Below are 12,000 nucleotides of genomic sequence, written 5' to 3' on the forward strand. Positions count from 1 at the left end.
GGTAAGGAACTTAAGGGAAACATCTCAATAGGTGTCAATCAGCTAGAAAAAAGAAATGATCAAAGTCTCTCTGATAGCTTAGGTAAAGGGAACATCCCCCCAGATATCAGACAGCTAAAGGCAGTCTTTCAATACATTTAGATTTTCAATTCCTTTGTGTTGGCACAATTAAACAATTGGTGGATCAGGTTTGGAAAGCTCAACCCCCAGAGCCTGGATTCAAACCATTTCCCATAGCTTAAGCTTTGGTATGGCCGTATTACTTATTGTCATTAATTTTGCCTCGGCAATCAAATCTTTCAATGTATAGAAAGTGGCCAGGTTGCTTCTGTAGCCCTTTTGAATTTAATACATGAAACCAAAGGGGGAATTGTGGGAGAATGAAGGTCGGGAAGAGAGTATTTGGGCAAACTCAACATTCATACATTAAGGAGTCTGGGAGGCCAGGGCTCCCCTGGTGGGCACCTTCATGTTCATGGGTTGGAGTTGCATCCCCCTCACCTTCTCCTACGTAAAATTTATTCCCCACAATGTCCCTCCCTAATAATGCCTAATCTAAGGTGCTGTTCACAAACACATGGTCACTGTTGAAAGTCATCTGTCTGAAGGTTGTCAGCCATCTAAGGCAACCACACCCTATTATCTGTCCCACCCTGAGTAGGACTGACTCTCTTCTGATAAGGATAATGGGTTATGCCCCTGAAGGAGAGCTCAAAGACACCTAAGGTCCAGCCAGCTCTGAGGACCAAAGTTAGGCTGCCCTCTTGATTCCAAAGTCTGCCCATCTTGTTCCCTTCGTGCTTTCCCGTCGCATGTGTGCCTCTAGTGCCTCCCTTCCTATTGCGTGCATACCCCTAGATCAGCCCCCTTCTGTTACACATGAGTCTATTGTACAACCCCTTCCTGTTATGTATGTAGCGACCTGTAATTCGGGGGCTTACACGCCCCTAGAGTGTACGTATATAAGCTTTGCTTGGAAGTACATTCTCTCTGTGAGGACTTGGCTCTTGAAGTCATGGCGGTCCTGGAGGGGAGCACTTCGTGCTTTATTTTGTCTGCTAGCTCTTCAATTTTACCTGCCCCTCAATCACACAACCGCCCCTGGACCCACTCAATTGTAGGGGCTGGTACCCCACAGCATGTGAAGGTTTGCAGTGCCTTGGTAAGATCTGATCAGAGTCTGGTCCTGGCCAGTAGAGGTGACTGTAGTTCAGTTTTTGGAGAAAGAATGTTGCCTGCAGTCTAGATCACAGTTTCGTAGCTTGAAGTCCCAAGAGGTTTGCTGCCACATGTGCTGGTTTTCTCCATCTGTGCACAAGAGGGGATGTGAGGACATGTTTACTGAAAGGTGCTTCTGGGGAATTCCAGGCCTACAAGGTTCCCAGGAGAGGTAGGCAATTGGCACAGGGGATGCCACTGGGGAGATCTGGAATAGCTGATTCCCACACCTCTGCTCCATGCACCTGACTTGGGAACCCTTGGGCAATCAACTAGAAAAGAGAAGCACATGACAAAATAATAATTTATAAATGATCAAGGTTTCATGAGGGAGGGGGTGCAGTGAGGGAGGGGAAAAATGAGAAGCTGATACCAATGGTTGAAGTAGAAAGAAAATGTTTTGAGAATTATGAGGGCAACAAATGTGCTTGACGTAGTGGACATATGTATGGATTGTGATAAGAGTTGTATGAGTCCCCAATCAAATGATTTTAAAAAGAAAAAAAAAGAAAAGAAAAGCAGGAGGAAATAGGGTGGGATAGAGAATAATTTGGCCCTGGATTGGAATATAGGCTCAAGGCAAAATCCAGGTTCAAGTTGCCTGGCTTCTTTGTTCCTGGGTGAGCCCTCATTCCTTCTGTACCCCTAGAACTTCACTTTTGCCTATACACGATGGTGAGTCACCAGTAATTATATGTTCATTGATCATGGAGTGCGACAAATAATTTCCCCACTGGCTTAAGGAGTCTTGGGATTTAATACAGGCTGTTTAATAATAGCCATTAAAAAATAGCCATTTTACTTGATGTCACGATTTATTTAGAAAGGTTTCTATCCAGATCCCCCTAATGAAAACCGCCCTTTTAGGTAAAGGAGGTTACTCCTTCCTTTCTTTCAGATGCTGGGCAAACAAGCTGGGCACCTGGCCCCTCACTCCTTCTTTTCTCCTCTCCTCTCTTCTCTCTCCTTTCCTCCCTGATCACCGAGAAAGCAAACGTTCTTTCTGTTTTGTTCTCCAGGGCATTTGGTTGATTTTTAGGTTCAAATGCAACTATGAGGGGGTACCCCAAAACACTGGATTTTTTTCCCCAAAGCTATGTATTTACATCTTTAAAAAATTTTTTATTTTACAAAACAACCTTATCACCTTCCAGGTACTCTCCATTACACTTAATACACTTTCTCAAATCTGTGATTCCATTCTTGGCAACATTTTTCAAACTCATCTGTTTGGATGGCTGACAGCACCTCCCTCATTTGTTTCTTCACCTCTTCTACATCATCAAATCACTGTCCTTTCATGTCCCTCTTCATTCGTGCAAATAAAAAGAAGTCGCATGGAGCGAGGTCAGGTGAGTCAGGTGTGTGGGACAAGAGAGGCATGCTGTTTTTTGCCAAAAATCTACTGCACTGAGATGGCTGCATGAGCAGATGCATTGTCGTAGTGGCAAAACCAGTCCCCAGTCTGCCACAAATCAGGCCTTTTTTGGCACACCGTTATGCAATCTTTTCAGAACCTCTAAATAAAAAGCTTCATTAAATAAGGTAACCAGATGTCCCGCTTTTGGCGGAACAGTCCCGATTTTTGGAAAGAATGCACGACAAGCTAGGGAACTGTCTATTTGGTCCATATAGGCCAAATTTTTAATCAAGACACCCCCCCCCCCATCAATGGTATCCTGCTTTAAATCTGGTCACCTTACATTAACAGTCTGACCTGGTGGAACAAACTCCAAATGCACTACAAGTCGACAGTGTCATCTGTTCGGGAAGTTGATGAATGTCCAGAACGAGGTTTGTCATCAATTGACATTTCACCTTTTTGAAACAAGAAAACCACTCATACACTTGAGTCTTTCCCATTGCGCTGTCCTTGTAAGCTGTTTCCAACATCACAAGTTTTTGCAGCATTTTTCCCAAGTAGGAAACAAACTTCATAGCTGCACGCTGTTCTCTTAAAACGCCATCCCCCAAAACAAGGTTTGAGTGAAACTGCTTTTACGAAAAAAATTCACTGTGACCAGAGAGAACCTTCCTAGGTGATGTCACTGGGTGCACTAACTCAGAGTGAGTTGCTGGATGCTCACCCAGTGGGAACAATGCATGTGAAAGCTCCATTCCTCCCAGTGTGATTCCGGTTTGGTGGGGTAACCCCTTGTATGTTTCAAATCCCAGTTCAAAAGAAGTGTCATCTCCCTCGTTGTCCAGTCCCAGATGTCCTCATTATTGCCATGTAGTATCAGCTCAGAGTTCTTATTCACGGACCCATTTGCAACCCACTTCAGTGTCTCCATGTTTCTTCTCACTGTTCATTTATTACCATTATTTCCCCCTTTCCCTCAAACTTCTGAGTTAAAATGTGTCTTTCATAATTAACTTTCTGTCTGAGAACTTACCTATTAAAAAATGTAGGTTTAGTTCATTGGTCAATGTAACAATGCAATAGGACTCAAGATAACAATATCATTTGATAGTCTTCATTATTGTGTTCTAAAATATCAAATGTTACCAAAAAATCCATGGAGAAACAACAAAGGGAAATTTGCAGAGTAAAATGTTAATGAATCCTTTACATGTTAGTTGAAATTAGTACATGCATTTATTGGTATGTAAATTTGCTCATGATATGTTAATTAGAAAAAGAGTAGACTAAAAAATGTTACTATATAAAAAAACATATACTAATGATCTCTCAGTGACAAATGTATTTGAAGTAAGAATCATTAGCTAGAACAAGAGTTTTAGATACATTATTTTGATTAGTTCTACAAGTTTGTGGTTTATCCTTCCTATGAGTCTCTACATTTCACATTCCCATATACCAAATTTTTAAATGCAAAAATGAATACAACAGCATCGGGTTTTTCAATGAGTTTACAATTATAAACAGTCGTTAGATAATGAGATCGCTAATGTTTGAGATGGTAGAGGTCGGCTACAGAGAAAAGTAATAACTTCAAAATTGGCCAATTAGGTTCCTCACCTGACTTACCCACCTCATTTTTCTCTTTTCTCCATTTTGGTATGGAAGTCTAGTTCTGCAAAAGCATTAAATTGCCTTGTGACAATATTGTAATGATGCAAACAAGGCAATATAGCACTGACTACAACTATTCCTGTAGCTATTCCCACCCCCTGCATGTTATTCTCCTTCATGTTGAATAAAGGCTCATGGCTAAGTGAAAAGTTGAAAAAAAAAAAAAGAAGCATTTGTAAAATGTTTGATTTGCTGAGAGCCCCAAGGTACCCTTTTAACTGTAGCAGAAGGGAGGTCCCTCTGATAGTGATGACACATTACCAGATGTAAAGTCTTACGGCAGAGTTGAGTTACACTCTCTTTTTGAATATTCCAGAGATGACCATGGAAACAGAGAGAATTGTGAGTGCCACTGGGTCGCTATGAAAGAGCAGCTGATGGAGCTAATGGGAAATGAAGTCCAGCCTATGTTTCATCTGTTAATTCATGAACGTGGTATGGGGCATGTTTGCCTAGAGTTTTCTAGTTCTCACACTCTGACCAACAGTGGCCCTGAGCATCATGCAAAATGACTTTTTCATTCTGTATTTCAGTTATCAGGGTTCCTGTATTTGAAGGGAGGGATCAGCATCTGCAGCATGCCAATTTATGGATGGTCATGGATCTAGGACGCTGGGCTCTGTGCATGGATGACATTACTCATAAGCCAAAGATCAAGACAGTTACTCTTGAGAGATAGAAAATTCCAAGGGATGGACAGATTAACTACAATGGATGAAACATCTGTAAGGAACTCCCCCCCTCCCCAACCAAACTTACCTTATCAGTGAACTGTACGATGGAGTAAACCGTGTTCTTTGGCTCTTCTTTAGAGGGAAGCACCTGTGAAACACCCATTTCCCCTGGAGTGAGTGTGCCTAGATAAAATCCAATGAGCCCCGCTTATCACTCTTACATCACCCATCCCTGCCACCACTTTTACTGGGCATCCTTCTCTGCTGACTTCAGCTCTGGTTCCATCCAGTGCTGTTGGAGAGGATTAAGATCAGGTGGAGACAGAGTGAGCAAGGGCTAGGCTAACCCTTCAGGCAAAAATCCCAAGAGGAGTGCACAGTGAGTCTTGCTCAAAAGATCCTAGCTTTCCTATGGGTTCTATGGACCCAGGTACTCTAGCAGCCCTAGCACTGTGCTAGGTCAACTGGGAAGACTTCAGCTTTCTCCTTCATTATTTATGAGGCACAGGCTGGTGGGGGAACAGGGGGAGGAGGGCATCCTAGTGGCCTGATGTAAGTTGGAGGTAGGGAGAAGCAGGCAGGTGAAAGGAAAATGGGAGGAAGGAGTACAGGACCGTTACTTGGGATCAGTTGCTGCTGCTGTCAGATTCGGAAGTCATGTTCAAGAGGGCCTCTGTCAGCTGTATGTCCCCAGAGAGCCCTTAGTAACCTGGTAATGTTATCAATGACCACATAACCATCAGTGGCCTCATCTCACTCCAAGGCTCCCTTGCTGTCTGGTTCCTATAGAAGCTACTCCAATCCTGGTCCTGACTTTCATCTCGTGGTAGGGTCAGAACCTCATCCCTATTCTTGATCTAATAGAGAGGCTTGGGGCCGCATTCCCTGACAGTGATAATTCTCTCTTGGTTGGTCCCTCCAGATTCTTGGTGCAGGCAGCTGTTGGAGCCACAGGAAGCAGAGGGCAGTGGTTGTCCATGACTCCCTGCTTTGGGGGCACAGATGGTGGTGGTCCATGAGTAGCAACAGCTCACCTTGGGCATGGAGACTTCATCATAGACTCTAGTTTCTGCTAGCTGGGTATTTCTTTGAGCCGTGATGGGTTCATACACTATTTTATTGGAAAAGGTATCTGTGCCACAAAAAAAAGCACACAACTACATTATCGGAAAGTGGATGACTTTTTAGAGACCACCTGTTCTAATGATTTCTTTCAAAGATGAAAAAATAAAGACGGTAAGTCATCAATAACAACTGAGGTTTCTTGACTCTGAATCCTGAACTCTTTCTCATATCTCTTGATCTACTAGTCTGTACTTGCCTCCTTCCAGGTACCCACCCGATGTAACATAAGCAGACTTGGACCTTATCTGGACTGAGGTGTGCAACCACTCCCTGTCTGCTTAGTGCCCTCATCCAGGGGCCTTTGCACTCGTGAGTCAGATGCCGGATCCTCTGCTGTCTCTCCCTTGAAATTGTAGGTGAAATAGGAGATATCAGGGGCAAGCCTCATTCAGAGCTCAGTGAGAATTCTCTTCTATTTTAGAGTCCAGATTAGGTTCAAGAGAATCCCTCCCCTGCCCTATGTCTGCCATCTGAGGCAGCTTATCCACCAAGTGGTATCCCACTGAATTTAGCATATGAACGGTGCTAGAGTCTGCTGGTTCACATCTTACCATTGCTTTCTCAAAGCTGAGCTCATAGTGGAGGCTCCACAAGCATTTATTGCTTGCTTGCTTGATTCCCAAAGTCAATAAGCATAGACTAAGCTCCTTCTGTGAAGCAATCTCTGTGTGAGGTTCCAGAGAAGTGAACAGGTAGGATAGGTCTCTATTTCTAAGAATTGATAGTCTGGTAGAGGCATTTATCTAAGCATTTGTTTCCCCCTAGGTATGAACCTTACAAGTTAGGGTCAACTTGAAATTGGATGCCAGAATTTGGGGCCATTTTATTCTAGGGCACCTTAACACTTGTACAAATAGCAAACCCATTGAGCTGAGGCACAGGGCTTCAATGTTTCAGTGTCTGGTCCTATACCTACCCTAGTTCCAGACTTGGCCAGTGATCCCGACTGTATGCTCTCTATCAAATTTGTAGATGCCAAAAATAGCCCTCCTTTCACTTCCGGAAACTATCAGGGATGGAGGACAGATGCCTTCTGAAGCATCCCACAGATCACCCCTGGCCTGATGAGACTGCGTTTTTCCCTATCATAAGGTCACAAGCACCAGACCTCTAGAAGGCAAGTACTAGCCTCAGACCCTTCAATTGCATAGTAGTTAGTATTTATTGAGTACTATATATGCAGTAGGCACCAAATACATTATTTTGTAAGTATAATTCTACTGGATTGAATTGACTCATTAATATGTAGGCAGCCTTATTAGTGTGCTTATTTTACAAATGAGAAAACTGAGATTTACAGTGATAAAATAACTGGGCTAAGAGTTCATACATTCACCCCAGGCTGAAGTGCAAGACACATGCTTTTAGCCTTAACCATTATGCCGTGAACCCCAATTCCTCTCAATTGTTATCCAGGTAACTTTGAGTCAAGGCCTCACCTGAGCTCTCCTTCAAGGTCTTCAAGCAGGGACCTGAGGAATCAGATGCAAAGGAGAGTCAGGAAGCTGGAAGCAGGGATACAGCCTCAGTTCATCCTTGTTTATTTTTGTGATTGTGGAAAAGAAAGAGTGATAGAGGAGTAGGAGGAATAGGAGGGCGTAATGAGCCCCTCCAGGGTCCAAGATCAGGTATTTTGAGGGATCGAGTTAAAACCATGGAATGAAACATTAGTACATGTCCCTCGTTGATTCTCCAGGGATCATACTGAAAAAAACAGATTAGAGTAGAATGTCATGTTGGAGACTGTTTAGTCCAAGCATCATTTCACCTGTGGGGACATTGTGCCAGAGAGGTAAGATGCTTGTTTAGTGAGGCACAACTGGCTAACGACAGGAAGAAACTAGAACTCATGTTCTGAGCCCACTACTTGGGTGATCTTAGGAATGGATTCTGGAGGCCATGCAGGGGAATGTCATGTCATTGTGAGAGACAGGGAGGTGGTGGGTCGGGGTTGCAAAAGGAACAAAGGACATCCTCTTGGACACAGGAATTTAGTTCCAGGAAGAAAGAAGGGACATTTCCATATTTTACCTTCCGGTAAAATCCTACCTTGTCTTCTCTTGTACAAATAGCACAAAAGCACTGGTGGAATGATAACGAGAAAGAGCACAATCAGTCCGCTCAGCAACCCAGTGTGGTGATTATTTGTGATGTCTGCAAATAGAAGATTCAGTGAGTCTCGACTTCCTAGGAAAGAGACCCCAAAGATTGGGCATGATTAGCCTCATTCAGAGGCACCATCCCGATTGGGTTCTTTCTTGGGGAGTGCCAAAACTTCTAGGGAAACTTTACTCCTGCTATTAAAAGCCAGGATTAGTAACTCTAAACTAGAGGGCCACACTGGAGTTGTCTTTGAACACCTTGCAATGCCTGTTTTTTCTCAGAAGGCTTTGGGTTCTTTTTCAGTGGGTGGAGATACCTTAAGGGAACAGTCCTGGCCTGAAGAGATACACGCTCCTAGAGCATGAGGACCAAGTTAGGCCTTGCAGCTCTACAGGGTGATTTTGAAAGCTCTAGGAGAGTTGAGCAAAGCTGAGTACCTGCACATAGATGCTGAGCAGCGATGGAGCCAGAGTTGTTGCTGACAGGGTTCCAGACTGTACAAGTGTAAGTCAACTCTTGGTCCTCAGGGGTCTGGAAGATTCTAAGGATATTACCTTCTCCCAGGGGACTCCATCTGTATGTCACATCTTTTTCTTCCTTCTCTACAGAGCAGGTCAGTGTGACATTACAGGAGCTATTCATATGAATCATTAAACTCTGTGTAATTTTTGGCTTCTCCAGCCGACCTAGGAAGGGAAAACACACAAACAAGTGGTGTCATAGGTTGAATTGTGTCCTCTCAAAATGAGTATCAACTTGTCTGGGCCATGGTTCCTAGTATTGAGTGGTGGTCTTCCATTTTGGAATTTGATAACATTATCTTCCCTTGCATGACGTGTTATGAATACTAAGCTCCGTGTTAATGAGAATTAGGTTATGTTAATGAAGATTAAATTATATTTGGTATGTTAATGAGGCAGGATTAGAGTGAGATGCTTACACCTTTACTCAGGACACAGCCTTGATCCAAGAAGAGCTTCCCTGGGGTTTGGTCTTTTGTTTTACATGAAGTAAAGGGAATACAAAGATAGCAGAATGATTTCATAATAACTCTGTGAAGTAAGTATGGTTATTCCCATTTCACAGAAAAATGAACTATGGCCCAAGGACAAGTAGCTGAAGAAAGATTACATAGCTAGAAACTAGCAGAATGTAAACTAATATCATATACTTTTTATCAATGTGGATGATTGTAAGAAGACCTAGGGACTTAAACTGTTATAACTACAGGTGCTGTTTAGGTAGCAAATTTGCAGAGTCTAATACACAGCAAGCCCTCTGCTTTCCACAACTCACGGTAGACTTGCAGGGTGTAGTTCTTGGTTATGGTAAAGTCATTGGAGAGTATATTTATGTCGGCTTGGTAGAACCCTGAATCTGCCATCCTCAGACTGCTGATCACCAGACTGTAGCTCTGATTTACGACGTGTAGTCTGTTAAAATAATTTTTATGGGTCACGGTAACTCTAGGTGCGCTTCCTGACTCTCCTGGCTGTACAACCGCAACCGATGATTTGGAAATCCAAGCGATGTTCATAACTTTCTGTGACTCTGGAATGTCGACGGGGAGAGTAACTGACTCTCCCAGAATCCCATTCACCATCAGCGTGCCTGTGTCTCTTCCAGCTACTTCCGGCCCTGAGAACACAAATAGGAAAGAGTGGAAATCTGATTGTTAGCTTATAGAGTCTCCCCTCTGCCCACTCAGAGTCTCTCTGAGCTGCCACCTGCCTGGCTCATCTGATTTCTTAAGAATACCTGTTTGGGAGGTATGTTTAATATGTTGTGAAGAATGTTTAATATGTTGTGATGACTAATTTTTCTGATGGAGTCTCATGAAAAAAAATAATTTTGTCAGGGAATTTCAAGAGATCCATTTTACTAAAAACATATTTATCTAGATTTTTAAACTGTGAGAACTGCAAGGGATTTGAGAGTCAAAGGCACACATTTCCCTGAGGCCCAAGATAAAATGGCTTAAAAAACAAAACAAAACTCTTTATTGTGAATTAGGTGAGGGTTTACAGCACAGGTCATAATTTTTGTATTAAACAACTTATCACACTTCCCAATGTCTTGCCTTGTTTCCATAATTTTTTTTTAACCAATCTCCCTCCTATTGGATGTGATCTTTCTGTTCCCCCAAGCTCACACCTGTTTACCCTGAGCTGATAACTTCCCCTCGCCTCCCTTCCTTTCCCATTCCTGGGAACCATCTGAGGTTGAAAAGAAGGCCCCTGAAATGATTCAATTGAAGAAGCATAAAGAAAAAGAATGAATAAAAGTACTCAGAGTCTGAGAAGTCTGTGGGACACCATCAAATATGCAATATGTACCCCACCATCTCAGGAGAAGGAGGAAAACGGAAAAATACACTCATACATGGGAGTTGAACAACACATTATTAAACAGCCAGGAGGTCAAGGAAGAAAGGGAAATCCTAGCACACAGTGAGTCAAAAGAAAATGAAGCATGACACTGAGAGCTTCGGGATACAGAAAAGGCAGGGCTCAGAAGGAAGTTTATAGCAGTAAATGCTTACATTAAAAAGGGATGAAATTAATAACCTAACTTTATAATTTGAGAAACTAGAAAAAGAGCAAATTGAGCCTAAACGAGATATCTCCTACTCAATTGTGACCCTTTTAGATTCTGTCAATAGAAGGATTTAGAAGGACGCTGTAAGGCTGGAGATGAACTCAAACACCCGACTAACTGCCATTGAGTCAATGCTGACTCTCAGCAACCGTAAAGGACAGGGTAGAATTGGTCCCGTGGCTCTCTTAGACTGTCACTCTTTATGGGAGTAGAAAACCCTGTTTTTCGCTCAGAACAGCTGGTGGTTTTGAACTGCTGATCTTGAGGTTCACAGTCCAACTGGTGACCACTTGGCCAGCCACCAGGGCTCTGATGGAGAAGATGACACCTGTTTACTTCTGGTGCCAATTAGTGTCACCCCCAAAATGTATTTATCTCTCATCAGTGGTAGTTGGTTCGAGTAGCAACAATTGATTTTCGAAGGTGACCAGGGACACCAGCAGTCAAGAGATCAAACTGCACAAGATCTCTTTAAAGTATTGAAAAGCACAGATGTTAATTTGAGGACTCAGGTGAACCCAACCCAAGCCATGGTCTTGTCAATCACCTCCTGTGCATGTGCAAGTTGGGCATTGATAAGGAAGACTGAGACAGAATTATGGCGTTGGCAAAGAATATTGAACATTCCGTGGTCTTCCAAAAGGACAGCCACATCTTTCTTGGAAGAAGTATGGCCAGAGTGCCTCTCAGAAGCAAAGATGGAAAAAGTTTCTCTTATATATTTTGGACATGGTTTCAGGAGAGACCAGTCCCCGGAGGAGTCCCGCGCTTGGTAAAGTGGAGGGGCCGTGAAGAGGAATTCCCTAAGGGGATGAATTAACACAGTTGCTACAACAATGGACCCAAGCATGTGAGCGATTGTGAGGCTGGTGCTGGGTGGGCAGTGTTTTGTTTTGTTGCACGTCAGGTTGCTATGCATCAAACTGACCCAATGACATCCAACAACAGCAGCAGAGATGCTCATCCACAAACAGAATGCCAGAGCCCAAGCGGAACTCGCTGAATTGAGTCCATTCTGACGCATACTGACATTGTGGGACATTGTGGGACAGAGTCAACTGCCCCTATAGGTTTTTTGAGACTATAAATCTTTATGGGAGTAGAAAGCTTCATATTTCTCCAGCATATAAAGTGCCATTTATGGGCCAATTCTGTGTTAGAGACATGGGGATTCATAGGAAATGGCTACAGCTCTGAGTAGTTCACAACCTAAAGTATTAGAAAGATGTATATACTGGCAAAAGA

General features: G+C 43.1%; 1 protein-coding gene across 1 annotated transcript; it reads right to left on the reverse strand.

Annotated features, from left to right (window-relative positions):
• Positions 1–793: 793 nt before the first annotated feature.
• CD84 (CD84 molecule) lies at positions 794–11,797 on the reverse strand. Its single transcript, XM_045298373.1, has 8 exons — positions 11,782–11,797; positions 9,454–9,795; positions 8,595–8,843; positions 8,104–8,208; positions 7,494–7,526; positions 5,964–6,061; positions 5,015–5,077; positions 794–1,308 (listed from the first exon to the last, which is right to left on the reverse strand). The coding sequence occupies exons 1-8, from the start codon at positions 11,795–11,797 to the stop codon at positions 1,243–1,245; spliced, it is 972 nt and encodes a 323-aa protein (XP_045154308.1). The 3' UTR covers positions 794–1,242.
• Positions 11,798–12,000: the final 203 nt, after the last annotated feature.

This window comes from Echinops telfairi, unplaced genomic scaffold (assembly GCF_000313985.2).
Source record: "Echinops telfairi isolate 266 unplaced genomic scaffold, ASM31398v2 ScPeMD7_7425;HRSCAF=8463, whole genome shotgun sequence".
NCBI lineage: Eukaryota > Metazoa > Chordata > Mammalia > Afrosoricida > Tenrecidae > Echinops > Echinops telfairi.

Excerpts from the sequence above, each read along its gene's own strand:
- CD84 (XM_045298373.1), bottom strand. Across the intron at positions 7,527-8,103 it reads TTTGTACAAGAGAAGACAAG|GTCCCTGCTTGAAGACCTTG; the intron begins GTAGGATTTTAC and ends CTGATTCCTCAG. Across the intron at positions 1,309-5,014 it reads TCGTACAGTTCACTGATAAG|ATGGAGAAAACCAGCACATG; the intron begins GTAAGTTTGGTT and ends TCTTGTGCACAG.